Below are 13,410 nucleotides of genomic sequence, written 5' to 3'. Positions count from 1 at the left end.
TTCGGAATTCATGATGCCCTCAGGACCAAACAGAATATTCAGACACATATTTATGAAGACAAAAGGCAGTATCATTAAGGAAGGGACAATATCACAGAAAATGTAGTCACTAACTGTGCAAAAATTATTGTCTTAGCATGAATGTTAAGACAGACGTATATTGTGTATAAAGAACACTCTTGGCTTCTACTGAGAAGTTTTCCATGCACGTATTCTATCCAGTTAGATTAGCAGGGTAATATTTCAAAATTAATGAATTATTTGTTTCTATAATAAAGTTAAGAAACTGTAGTCAAATAGAGCCAGAGGCAACTTGAATAGTCTAAAGACCAAATAAGGAAAAAGCAAGACATTCCATATGCTCATTGGTGGCAACTAGATAAGGAAGGAATGACGCAAGGACATATGGGCGTAGACGAAGCTATGCACGATTATATAAGCTGTTGCCACCATCAAATAAACGCCATTTTACCATTCACCACATTGGTGTGCACCTGGGTAGATGGACAGACCGTTGAGTCCCTAACGATTGCGAACACCTGAATGAAGCTGAAGGCTTCATTTGGTGACCCCGACGTGATCGTTAGGGAATAGTGGTCGGCCACAGGCGGCGTGGCGATCCTGCCCTCATCCGTCTCGCTTAACGGAGCGAGGACGATGACCCTAGTAGAGGGGGCTGCGGCTTAGGAGGGCAGAAGCTGAGTGACGTCGGAGGGAGCTCCACGGCCGGGGGCCAAGATAACCTACCGAGAACTCAGAGAGTCGTTGGAAGACGGGAAGGAAGCCCGACGACTGAGCAGTCCACTCCAGGCGCGATTCTGGTCGCCCGGTGGATCAAGCATGGAAGCCGTCATAAAGGTGATTTCGTCCGCGTGTAAAACCTATTGCGGGAAAACCTCTCCTTCTAAGAAGGAAATAGGGGCCATGTTGTCCCTGTTACAAAAGGAAGGGTTGCTTATGTCCCCCTCAGACTTATATTCCCCGGGGTCCTGGGATCCCATTACCGCGGCACTCACCCAGCGGGCAATGGTACTTGGGAAATCGGGAGAGTTAAAAACCTGGGGATTGGTTTTGGGGGCATTGAAGGCGGCTCGAGAGGAACAGGTTACATCTGAGCAAGCAAAGTTTTGGTTGGGATTAGGGGGAGGGAGGGTCTCTCCCCCAGGTCCGGAGTGCATCGAGAAACCAGCAACGGAGCGGCGAATCGACAAGGGGGAGGAAGTGGGAGAAACAACTGTGCAGCGAGATGCGAAGATGGCGCCGGAGGAAACGGCCACACCTAAAACCGTTGGCACATCCTGCTATCATTGCGGAACAGCTATTGGCTGTAATTGCGCCACAGCCTCGGCCCCTCCTCCTCCTTATGTGGGGAGTGGTTTGTATCCTTCCCTGGCGGGGGTGGGAGAGCAGCAGGGCCAGGGGGGTGACACACCTCGGGGGGCGGAACAGCCAAGGGCGGAGCCAGGGCACGCGGGTCAGGCCCCTGGGCCGGCCCTGACTGACTGGGCAAGGATCAGGGAGGAGCTTGCGAGTACAGGTCCGCCCGTGGTGGCCATGCCTGTAGTGATTAAGACAGAGGGACCCGCCTGGACCCCTCTGGAGCCAAAATTGATCACAAGACTGGCTGATACGGTCAGGACCAAGGGCTTACGATCCCCGATCACTATGGCAGAAGTGGAAGCGCTTATGTCCTCCCCGCTGCTGCCGCATGACGTCACGAATCTAATGAGAGTTATTTTAGGACCTGCCCCTTATGCCTTATGGATGGACGCTTGGGGAGTCCAACTACAGACGGTTATAGCGGCAGCCACTCGCGACCCCCGACACCCAGCGAACGGTCAAGGGCGGGGGGAACGGACTAACTTGGATCGTTTAAAGGGTTTGGCGGATGGAATGGCCGGCAATCCAGAGGGTCAGGCTGCGTTATTAAGACCGGGGGAACTGGTTGCTATTACGGCGTCGGCTCTCCAGGCGTTTAGAGAGGTCGCTCGGTTGGCGGAACCCACAGACCCGTGGGCGGAAATTACGCAGGGACCATCTGAGTCCTTTGTGGATTTTGCCAATCGTCTTATAAAGGCGGTTGAAGGGTCAGATCTCCCACCTTCCGCGCGGGCTCCGGTGATCATTGACTGCTTTAGGCAGAAGTCACAGCCAGATATCCAGCAGCTTATACGGGCAGCACCCTCCACGCTGACCACCCCAGGAGAGATAATCAAATATGTGCTAGACAGGCAGAAGACTGCCCCTCTTACGGATCGAGGCATAGCCGCGGCCATGTCGTCTGCTATTCAGCCCTTAGTTATGGCAGTAGTCAATAGAGAGAGGGATGAACAAACTGGGTCGGGTGGTCGTGCCCGAGGGCTCTGCTACACTTGTGGATCCCCGGGACATTATCAGGCGCAGTGCCCGAAAAAACGAAAGTCAGGAAACAGCCGTGAGCGATGTCAGCTGTGTGACGGGATGGGACACAACGCTAAACAGTGCAGAAGGCGGGATGGCAACCAGGGCCAACGCCCAGGAAGAGGCCTCTCTTCGGGGCCGTGGCCCGTCTCTCAGCAGCCTGCCGTCTCGTTAGCGATGACAATGGAACATAAAGATCGCCCCTTGGTTAGGGTCATTCTGACTAACACTGGGAGTCATCCGGTCAAACAGCGTTCGGTGTATATCACCGCGCTGTTGGACTCTGGAGCGGACATCACTATTATTTCAGAGGAGGATTGGCCCACCGATTGGCCAGTGATGGAGGCCGCGAACCCGCAGATCCATGGGATAGGAGGGGGAATTCCCATGCGAAAATCCCGGGATATGATAGAGGTGGGGGTTATTAACCGAGACGGGTCTTTGGAGCGACCCCTGCTCCTCTTCCCCGCAGTAGCTATGGTTAGAGGGAGTATCCTAGGAAGAGATTGTCTGCAGGGCCTAGGGCTCCGCTTGACAAATTTATAGGGAGGGCCACTGTTCTTACTGTTGCGCTACATCTGGCTATTCCGCTCAAATGGAAGCCAGACCACACGCCTGTGTGGATTGACCAGTGGCCCCTTCCTGAAGGTAAACTTGTAGCGCTAACGCAATTAGTGGAAAAAGAATTACAGTTAGGACATATAGAACCTTCACTTAGTTGTTGGAACACACCTGTCTTTGTGATCCGGAAGGCTTCCGGGTCTTATCGCTTATTGCATGACTTGCGCGCTGTTAACGCCAAGCTTGTTCCTTTTGGGGCCGTCCAACAGGGGGCGCCAGTTCTCTCCGCGCTCCCGCGTGGCTGGCCCCTGATGGTCCTAGACCTCAAGGATTGCTTCTTTTCTATTCCTCTTGCGGAACAAGATCGCGAAGCTTTTGCATTTACGCTCCCCTCTGTGAATAACCAGGCCCCCGCTCGAAGATTCCAATGGAAGGTCTTGCCCCAAGGGATGACCTGTTCTCCCACTATCTGTCAGTTGGTAGTGGGTCAGGTACTTGAGCCCTTGCGACTCAAGCACCCATCTCTGTGCATGTTGCATTATATGGATGATCTTTTGCTAGCCGCCTCAAGTCATGATGGGTTGGAAGCGGCAGGGGAGGAGGTTATCAGTACATTGGAAAGAGCCGGGTTCACCATTTCGCCTGATAAGATCCAGAGGGAGCCCGGAGTACAATATCTTGGGTACAAGTTAGGCAGTACGTATGTAGCACCCGTAGGCCTGGTAGCAGAACCCAGGATAGCCACCTTGTGGGATGTTCAAAAGCTGGTGGGGTCACTTCAGTGGCTTCGCCCAGCGTTGGGAATCCCGCCACGACTGATGGGCCCCTTTTATGAGCAGTTACGAGGGTCAGATCCTAACGAGGCGAGGGAATGGAATCTAGACATGAAAATGGCCTGGAGAGAGATCGTACAGCTTAGCACCACTGCTGCCTTGGAACGATGGGACCCTGCCCTGCCTCTGGAAGGAGCGGTCGCTAGATGTGAACAGGGGGCAATAGGGGTCCTGGGACAGGGACTGTCCACACACCCAAGGCCATGTTTGTGGTTATTCTCCACCCAACCCACCAAGGCGTTTACTGCTTGGTTAGAAGTGCTCACCCTTTTGATTACTAAGCTACGTGCTTCGGCAGTGCGAACCTTTGGCAAGGAGGTTGATATCCTCCTGTTGCCTGCATGCTTTCGGGAGGACCTTCCGCTCCCGGAGGGGATCCTGTTAGCCCTTAAGGGGTTTGCAGGAAAAATCAGGAGTAGTGACACGCCATCTATTTTTGACATTGCGCGTCCACTGCATGTTTCTCTGAAAGTGAGGGTTACCGACCACCCTGTACCGGGACCCACTGTCTTTACCGACGCCTCCTCAAGCACCCATAAGGGGGTGGTAGTCTGGAGGGAGGGCCCAAGGTGGGAGATAAAAGAAATAGCTGATTTGGGGGCAAGTGTACAACAACTGGAAGCACGCGCTGTGGCCATGGCACTTCTGCTGTGGCCGACAACGCCCACTAATGTAGTGACTGACTCCGCGTTTGTTGCGAAAATGTTACTCAAGATGGGACAGGAGGGAGTCCCGTCTACAGCGGCGGCTTTTATTTTAGAGGATGCGTTAAGCCAAAGGTCAGCCATGGCCGCCGTTCTCCACGTGCGGAGTCATTCTGAAGTGCCAGGGTTTTTCACAGAAGGAAATGACGTGGCAGATAGCCAAGCCACCTTTCAAGCGTATCCCTTGAGAGAGGCTAAAGATCTTCATACTGCTCTCCATATTGGACCCCGCGCGCTATCCAAAGCGTGTAATATATCTATGCAGCAGGCTAGGGAGGTTGTTCAGACCTGCCCGCATTGTAATTCAGCCCCTGCGTTGGAGGCCGGGGTAAACCCTAGGGGTTTGGGACCCCTACAGATATGGCAGACAGACTTTACGCTTGAGCCTAGAATGGCCCCCCGTTCCTGGCTCGCTGTTACTGTGGATACCGCCTCATCGGCGATAGTCGTAACTCAGCATGGCCGTGTCACATCGGTTGCAGCACAACATCATTGGGCCACGGCTATCGCCGTTTTGGGAAGACCAAAGGCCATAAAAACAGATAACGGGTCCTGCTTCACGTCTAAATCCACGCGAGAGTGGCTCGCGAGATGGGGGATAGCACACACCACCGGGATTCCGGGTAATTCCCAGGGTCAAGCTATGGTAGAGCGGGCCAACCGGCTCCTGAAAGATAAGATCCGTGTGCTTGCGGAGGGGGACGGCTTTATGAAAAGAATCCCCACCAGCAAACAGGGGGAACTACTAGCCAAGGCAATGTATGCCCTCAATCACTTTGAGCGTGGTGAAAACACAAAAACACCGATACAAAAACACTGGAGACCTACCGTTCTTACAGAAGGACCCCCGGTTAAAATACGAATAGAGACAGGGGAGTGGGAAAAAGGATGGAACGTGCTGGTCTGGGGACGAGGTTATGCCGCTGTGAAAAACAGGGACACTGATAAGGTTATTTGGGTACCCTCTCGAAAAGTTAAACCGGACATCACCCAAAAGGATGAGGTGACTAAGAAAGATGAGGCGAGCCCTCTTTTTGCAGGCATTTCTGACTGGATACCCTGGGGAGACAAGCAAGAAGGACTCCAAGGAGAAACCGCTAGCAACAAGCAAGAAAGACCCGGAGAAGACACCCTTGCTGCCAACGAGAGTTAACTATATTCTCATTATTGGTGTCCTGGTCTTGTGTGAGGTTACGGGGGTAAGAGCTGATGTTCACTTACTCGAGCAGCCAGGGAACCTTTGGATTACATGGGCCAACCGTACAGGCCAAACGGATTTCTGCCTCTCTACACAGTCAGCCACCTCCCCTTTTCAAACATGTTTGATAGGTATCCCGTCCCCTATTTCCGAAGGTGATTTTAAGGGATACGTCTCTGATAATTGCACCACCTTGGGAACTGACCGGTTAGTCTCGTCAGCCAGCATTACCGGCGGCCCTGACAACAGCACCACCCTCACTTATCGAAAGGTTTCATGTTTGCTGTTAAAGCTGAATGTCTCTATGTGGGATGAGCCACCGGAACTACAGCTGCTAGGTTCCCAGTCTCTCCCTAACATTACTAATATTACTCAGATTTCTGGTGTAACTGGGGGATGCGTAGGCTTCACCCCACACTCCAATCCAAGTGGTGTTTACGGGTGGGGCCGGAGACAGGTTACACACAACTTCTTGATCGCCCCGTGGGTCAATCCTTTCTTTAACAGCGCTTCTAACTCCACGGAACCGTTTACGGTGGTGACAGCGGATAGACACAATCTTTTTATGGGGAGTGAGTACTGCGGTGCATATGGCTACAGATTTTGGGAAATATATAATTGCTCACACAGATTTGATAATTTTGATATTTACACCTGTGGAGATGTGCAGACAGTCAAATCCCCCGAAAAACAGTGTGTGGGGGGAGGAGGTATATGGGTTAATCAATCAAAGGAAATTAACGAGACAGAGCCGTTCAGTTTTACTGCGAACTGTACAGCTAGTAATTTGGGTAATGTCAGCGGATGTTGTGGAAAAACGATCACGATTCTCCCATCAGGGGCGTGGATCGACAGCACACAAGGTAGTTTCACTAAACCAAAAGCGCTACCACCCGCAATTTTCCTCATTTGTGGGGATCGCGCATGGCAAGGAATTCCCAGTCGTCCGGTAGGGGGCCCCTGCTATTTAGGCAAGCTTACCATGTTAGCACCCAACCATACAGATATTCTCAAGGTGCTTGCCAATTCATCGCGGACAGGTATAAGACGTAAACGAAGCACCTCACACCTGGATGATACATGCTCAGATGAAGTGCAGCTTTGGGGTCCTACAGCAAGAATCTTTGCATCTATCTTAGCCCCGGGGGTAGCAGCTGCGCAAGCCTTAAGAGAAATCGAGAGACTAGCCTGTTGGTCCGTTAAACAGGCTAACTTGACAACATCACTCCTCGGGGACTTATTGGATGATGTCACGAGTATTCGACACGCGGTCCTGCAGAACCGAGCGGCTATTGACTTCTTGCTTCTAGCTCACGGCCATGGCTGTGAGGACGTTGCCGGAATGTGTTGTTTCAATCTGAGTGATCACAGTGAGTCTATACAGAAGAAGTTCCAGCTAATGAAGGAACATGTCAATAAGATCGGCGTGGACAGCGACCCAATCGGAAGTTGGCTGCGAGGATTATTCGAGGGAATAGGGGAATGGGCCGTTCATTTGCTGAAAGGACTGCTTTTGGGGCTTGTAGTTATCTTGTTGCTAGTAGTGTGCCTGCCTTGCCTTTTGCAATTTGTGTCCAGTAGCATCCGAAAGATGATTAATAATTCAATCAGCTATCACGCGGAATATAAGAAGTTGCAAAAGGCTTGTAGGCAGCCCGAAAATGGAGCAGTGTAAAGCAGTACGTGGGTGGTGGTATGAAACTTGCGAATCGGGCTGTAACGGGGCAAGGCTTGACTGAGGGGACCATAGTATGTATAGGCGAAAGGCGGGGCTTCGGTTGTACGCGGTTAGGAGTCCCCTCAGGATATAGTAGTTGCGCTTTTGCATAGGGAGGGGGAAATGTAGTCAAATAGAGCCAGAGGCAACTTGAATAGTCTAAAGACCAAATAAGGAAAAAGCAAGACATTCCATATGCTCATTGGTGGCAACTAGATAAGGAAGGAATGACGCAAGGACATATGGGCGTAGACGAAGCTATGCACGATTATATAAGCTGTTGCCACCATCAAATAAACGCCATTTTACCATTCACCACATTGGTGTGCACCTGGGTAGATGGACAGACCGTTGAGTCCCTAACGATTGCGAACACCTGAATGAAGCTGAAGGCTTCAAGAAACAAAGTAATATTAATATCAGAATTTGAAACTGTTATAAATTTCAGGAGCTGTCTCAATTAAACATGCTGCAAACTGAAAAGCAAAGTTTTCTTAAGCTTGTGGATCTAAATTTTAAAGTACAGAAAGACTTATCTGCCTGATTTTTATCTTTCAAATAGATCTGTACTTCCTGCTGAACTATATAATATGTAATTATTGTTTTACAGAGCAATGCTATGAGGGTAAATGTAGCTAAACAACGGCTTTTTTTTCTGTGAAGATAGGCAGGAGAATCCAAAATACAAAGGAGAAAAGAGTTAAGAAAAAGGTCTGACTCTAAAGAAGAAAAACTTCTGTTTTTCAAAGGATATCCCTTATGCTGACTGTCTGCTATAGCTTGATCTTGCTAGTGTCAAGTCAAGAGAGCCAAGCTGGCCAAAGAAAACTCAGCTGATACCATATTTTAGCAGGTCATTGAGCTTTTGGAGGTGAAAAGGAGAGAGGCTGTGAAGCTAATCCAGATGAGATACCTAATCTCTTGTTTATGTTCCACTATGATAAAGTCATTTCAGAGCAACAGTAATAATGAAAAGTAAGGAAGTTTAAAAAATTGGAAGGACAGAAAAAAAGGGTGTGGGGGAGAATTATTTGATTGTCATTTTGTTTTGGCAGATAGCAATACAAAGTGTGAAGGCCACAGTTCTTAATAAAATGCTTCTAAAGCAGTGAACTTTTGATATCAGCAACGCATGTGTTGAAGGACATTCTAAGCACTGTTAAAAGAGTGTTAAAATAAAAAAGTCCTAGGCAACAACTAGATTAACCAGGGGAAAAATGAAACAGGTAAGAATGTCAAAGAGGATTTGTTATTTTGCTCTTACCTAAATATGAGTTGTAAATAATCTTCTCCATGCCAGCCTGATGTTTTTAATTTTCGCTTTTTGCAAATCAATGTAGGCTTTAACAACAGATTCAGAAAATTCATCCAGAGCGAGTATATGACTGTAGCTGAAAGAATGTCATATTAAGTCAGCTCCTGAAAATTTCCACAATTGATTCTTTCTAAGAGTAATAATTTCTATGCATAACATCCTTACACTTTCATAATGCTATGAAATTACTACTTTTTTTACACCATGGCAAATATTTTCTACAAATTTTAACTTGCTTGCCTCTCATAAGAGAGGTTTATAAGTAACCTGATGAACTTCTCATTTACGAAGGATACAAGAACTACAAGTACTCTTCATTTCTATAAATCTAGTCAGTTCTTTAGAATAATCACTAAATTTTCATTTCTGACTGAAAAAGAGGAAAAACAAGGACTTATTTATAGACAAAATATTTAAAGATGATACATAAATGTATTAACAGACTCATACTAAACTTACATTGATTATGAAATTAAAGAGTTTCTGAAATTCCAGTTTAATTTCTAGATGCAGCTCAGCAGTCTGAGTAACACCTGGCAGGCTGAAGAGAAACCTGGTGTTCAGTATTCCACTAATGAGATTCAGGAAGACCACAGAGCTCTTTTTGCATGCTCTGCATGGAGCATTAAAAAGCATTTAATATAAATGAAAGAGCTCATATATTCTATACAACAGCAACTACTCCATTAAAATTAATATTTCTAAAGATCATTTTCTGAAACCAGATCCATCTCCAGTGTTAGGTGAAGAACCTCTCTATAATGATTTTCTTTGTACAGTCAAGGCTACAAAGCTAAAGCTACAAGTCTATACAAATGATAGCTGCACCATATCATACTTCTTAAAGATTACTATGTATTTGTCTCTAGAAGAATACTTGCATGGCTCAGTATCACAGATCAACAGCTGCAGCTGCGTCCCTCAGTAGCACTTAGCAGTTCATAGAGTAAGTTTTTTGCACAGTTTGTGATTTTCTTTTAATGTTGTTCTACCTCAGCCTTTCCCAGACACACAGAAATTTTACTTCAACAGTTTTGCTGTTTTCTGTGTTTTTGCATACGTGGCAGATTCAGACGTAGAGGCACAAACTTTTCTACAACAGACAAATTTTGTTGCTTGTTTTCTTGCTTGTAAAGATCATTCTTGTTCCAAGAGCTCCCTTGTTACTCTTCAGACATGGGTGAATACTGCAAACTACGTACTCAGAAATATGTATTACACTGAAAACCATGAATTCACCTCAGTGGTATTTATGACCTTTTGTATTTATTTTCTAAAACCATGTGAATACTTTTTAGCCAAAATGCTTGCGGAAAACAAGATGTCTCATGAGTACTTATAGAAGGCTCACGCCTAGGAGTGTTCATAAGGTCTTTCTCAAACGTCTGATTCTCCTTCTTCAGTCATCTGGTCACTAACCACAAATATTAGTCACGGAACACTCAGCTAAGAATCTGATAGAAATCTTAAATCTTAGCTGAAAAGCATTGCTCAAACACATCTTTTGTTCATTGAATTGTGGCCATGGTGAGTGTGGAAATTACTTTTGTGTCCACAGAGAGTCAGTCAATCACCCAATACTCTCATGTTATCTTCTGTATCACATCCAGACAAAATAGGAATGCAGAAGCTATTATTTTGCATTTAAACCATTGTATAAAAGTGTTTCTGGAAGAGAACTGGTTGACCCTTAAGATGTGTTACACAATGAAGTGAAAAATGTGCCACTACAGAAAGTAACAGGTTTCCTTCCATGTTGAACACTGCCATGTATGTCTTGCTTTAGAGATAATTCAGAAAGGAAGAGAAGGTGCTAATATAGTCAGTTTGGGAAAGTTTGCCCAGTACGTTTCTTCATTAAAATCTTTTAATGTTAGCAATGATTTTAAAAATGACAAGATGACTGGAATGGATTCAGGGAACTTGAATTAACCAGACAATTTTAATCATCCCATTTACACTTTAAGCATACAATCAACACTTTTTAAAAGATAAATTTGGCATCCATTTTCCAATTCACTAACAAGTCCAGACAGTCAGTGTATTTTCCCCAATATATCTGCATATGTCAAGATAGAATTACTAAAAATTTCAATCAAATTACATATCTGGGGAGAAGTCTGAAGTATGTACTTAAACTACAAAAGAATAAAGGACCCTGTGTTTGAATATAGAGCATTCAGCTCAATTTCATAAAGAGACACATCTGAGGCTGAAACTTTTTTCCCTTCAAGTAAGGGTGGCACAAACAATAAACTTAGCTCTGAAATTCTGAGGCAGTATCATTGCTTACACATTTTATTGCGATAGGCAATGATTGTTAAATGTAAGCACTCTAAGTAAAAGGGCATATGTCTTTGGATCAGTACAATTTTGGGTAGTAAGGTTTAATTCATAAACTAACTTTTTATTATCTATTTATCTGTTTGTAAAAGCATACCTTGAGCTGCATGTACAAATATTTTGTGCAGCTCAAGGTCTGTTTTTATGTATAGATAGATAGACCTATTCATATGTAAATATCCTTATAAGCTTATAAGCACGGTCACCACATGCAGACATTTATAATGCTTTACTTTCTTTGTTCAATGATTTATTTTGTTACTCTATGGTTAATCCATATGTAGAGTCAAAATTATTGACAGATGTTAGCAAACTTTGAAATCTTCAATATGGATCTTATTTGGAATGAAGAATATAATTATGAAACATTAACTTCTATTCTTTACTTTTTCATTACTGTAAATTTAAGAGTTGAAATAATGAAAATAAAATAAGTTCCCGGCAGAGGTTTCACAGTCATGGCCCCTTTTGTATCCATTCAGCCCAACTTAATAGACATGTCCAAGTTACAATAAATCTTATAACTTGGAAATTAGAAAAAATCAGTTCTAACATTGTGTTATAGTTTGAAAGTATTGTTTTTTTGTTTGTTTGTTTTTCATTGATTTCTAATGCAATTAATTTGACTTACAGAGGAAGTCTTTATTGTTTCAGCAACAAAACTTCCCCAGAAACATTCCTCATGCTTGTTGGATATGAAACTGCATGACCAAGATTAAAAAAAAAGTATTTTACTCTTTAGAAACTCTAAACCTGAAAGTAAAAACCTTAACATTTATTATTTATACTACCAGTCTCCTAACAGATCAAGCTACGATTTGGGTACACAAAAAGAATAAGTAGGAACAAGTACTTAGCTGACTGTGTTTGGATAATATTCAAATATGGTCAGTGACCAGCAATCATAGAAAATCCATCTAATTTTGATACTAAATCACAGCAGAAACTGGAAACATATTATGACTAAAATGAAAATCAACATGAACATTGACATAGCACTTGGAGGCTAAATCCTTACTAATTCCAACCTGAATATCTTCCATTTTCTTGTGCTCGCAGTTTCTCAGACTGTAGTTATTTCAGTGGTGGCTATGGCACACCACTGTTCCCTATTCTGTGTGATCCTCCCTTCCAAAAAAAGGCATGAAAAACAGAACAAAAGGAAACATGACTGTGACAACCCCACACCAGGAGAGGTTTCTTCAAAATAAGGCTTATAAGACTCATTCTGTGGTTCAAACATTTCTCCATTACAAGGAAATATAAATCTCCTCCCTTTGGTGGGACAGTTTATTACAAATCAGTTTCCTTCAACAGACAAAAAACCTTTGGGCATGCCTTCTTTACAACAAGTCAGAACTTTTTATTAAGCAAATCACTTCTACTTGCTACACAAAAAGAACATTTTTGAAATGTTTTATGTAAAAAGCCCACTGTTTTAGCAACCATACACATGAAGACAAACTTACCTCTCCCACCTCCATCCAAATACACTATTTTTCTCTTTCACCCGGACAGTTTTCAGTTCCATGAGATGCTTCACAGGCAATTAATTGTTCACTAGTATATGAAGGGCACTAATAGACAGGAATACAGAAAAGAATAGTTTGTATTATCAATTTAGAAATCATGAACAAAACATTCAATTACTGTTCTGAGCAGTACTTCTGATTTTAAGAAAGTGTACTTCCATGTATTCCTGAGAAATTATAGACATATAACACCATAGTCACTGAGGCAAGTTACTTGCTTTGTGACATACTACTTTCTGTTTGGTTTCCACTCAAATAAGCTTTTCTAAAACATATGAAAAAAGGTTTTTAAGATTCATCCAGGTTGTATAGACTGAGTGATTCTTGTACAACCAAGAATTTATTTAATATTCTCTGATCTATACTTTATATTAAGTATAGAAAGCTTTTTTTCTCCTTGGTTGCCTGAGAAAGATCTGAAGCATTCAAATATTGTTGCATAGGCATCTGAATATTAGACACTGTATACACCTCCAATTTTTTCTATTAGTATTTAGAACAGGCTGAGAGTATGTAGATAGGCCAAAAGGCTAGAGATAAAAGCTATCATTCACTTCACGTATTATTTAAAATCTGCAGAATACATTAATAAGGAACTACAGAACTTTGTTGAGAATCTTTTGCAACAAATTTTCTGTAAAAAACATTTTGTTCTTTTTGTTCTTTTCATGCTCTTTTCTACCACCATATGGATCAACCCAGAATAAACCTAAAGAACATAACAGTATAGAAGACTATTAACATAATAAAAAAATATATCAGTGGTGGTTTACAGTTCAGTTTGCACTTTTCTAAACTACTTTTCAC

At 44.1% G+C, this 13,410-nt stretch overlaps 1 protein-coding gene across 1 annotated transcript; it reads left to right on the top strand.

Annotated features, from left to right (window-relative positions):
* The first annotated feature begins 462 nt into the window (after positions 1-462).
* Positions 463-3,094, top strand: LOC107052719. The gene is made up of 2 exons (XM_015282677.4): positions 463-2,138; positions 2,232-3,094. Exons 1-2 carry the CDS (start codon positions 841-843, stop codon positions 2,944-2,946), a joined length of 2,013 nt encoding a protein of 670 aa, XP_015138163.2. The 5' UTR covers positions 463-840; the 3' UTR covers positions 2,947-3,094.
* Positions 3,095-13,410: the final 10,316 nt, after the last annotated feature.

This window comes from Gallus gallus, chromosome 4 (genome assembly GCF_016699485.2).
Source record: "Gallus gallus isolate bGalGal1 chromosome 4, bGalGal1.mat.broiler.GRCg7b, whole genome shotgun sequence".
NCBI classification, from domain to species: Eukaryota; Metazoa; Chordata; class Aves; order Galliformes; family Phasianidae; genus Gallus; species Gallus gallus.
The sequence above is the reverse complement of the archived record's forward strand: the minus strand, read 5'-3'. Positions and strand labels throughout refer to the sequence as shown.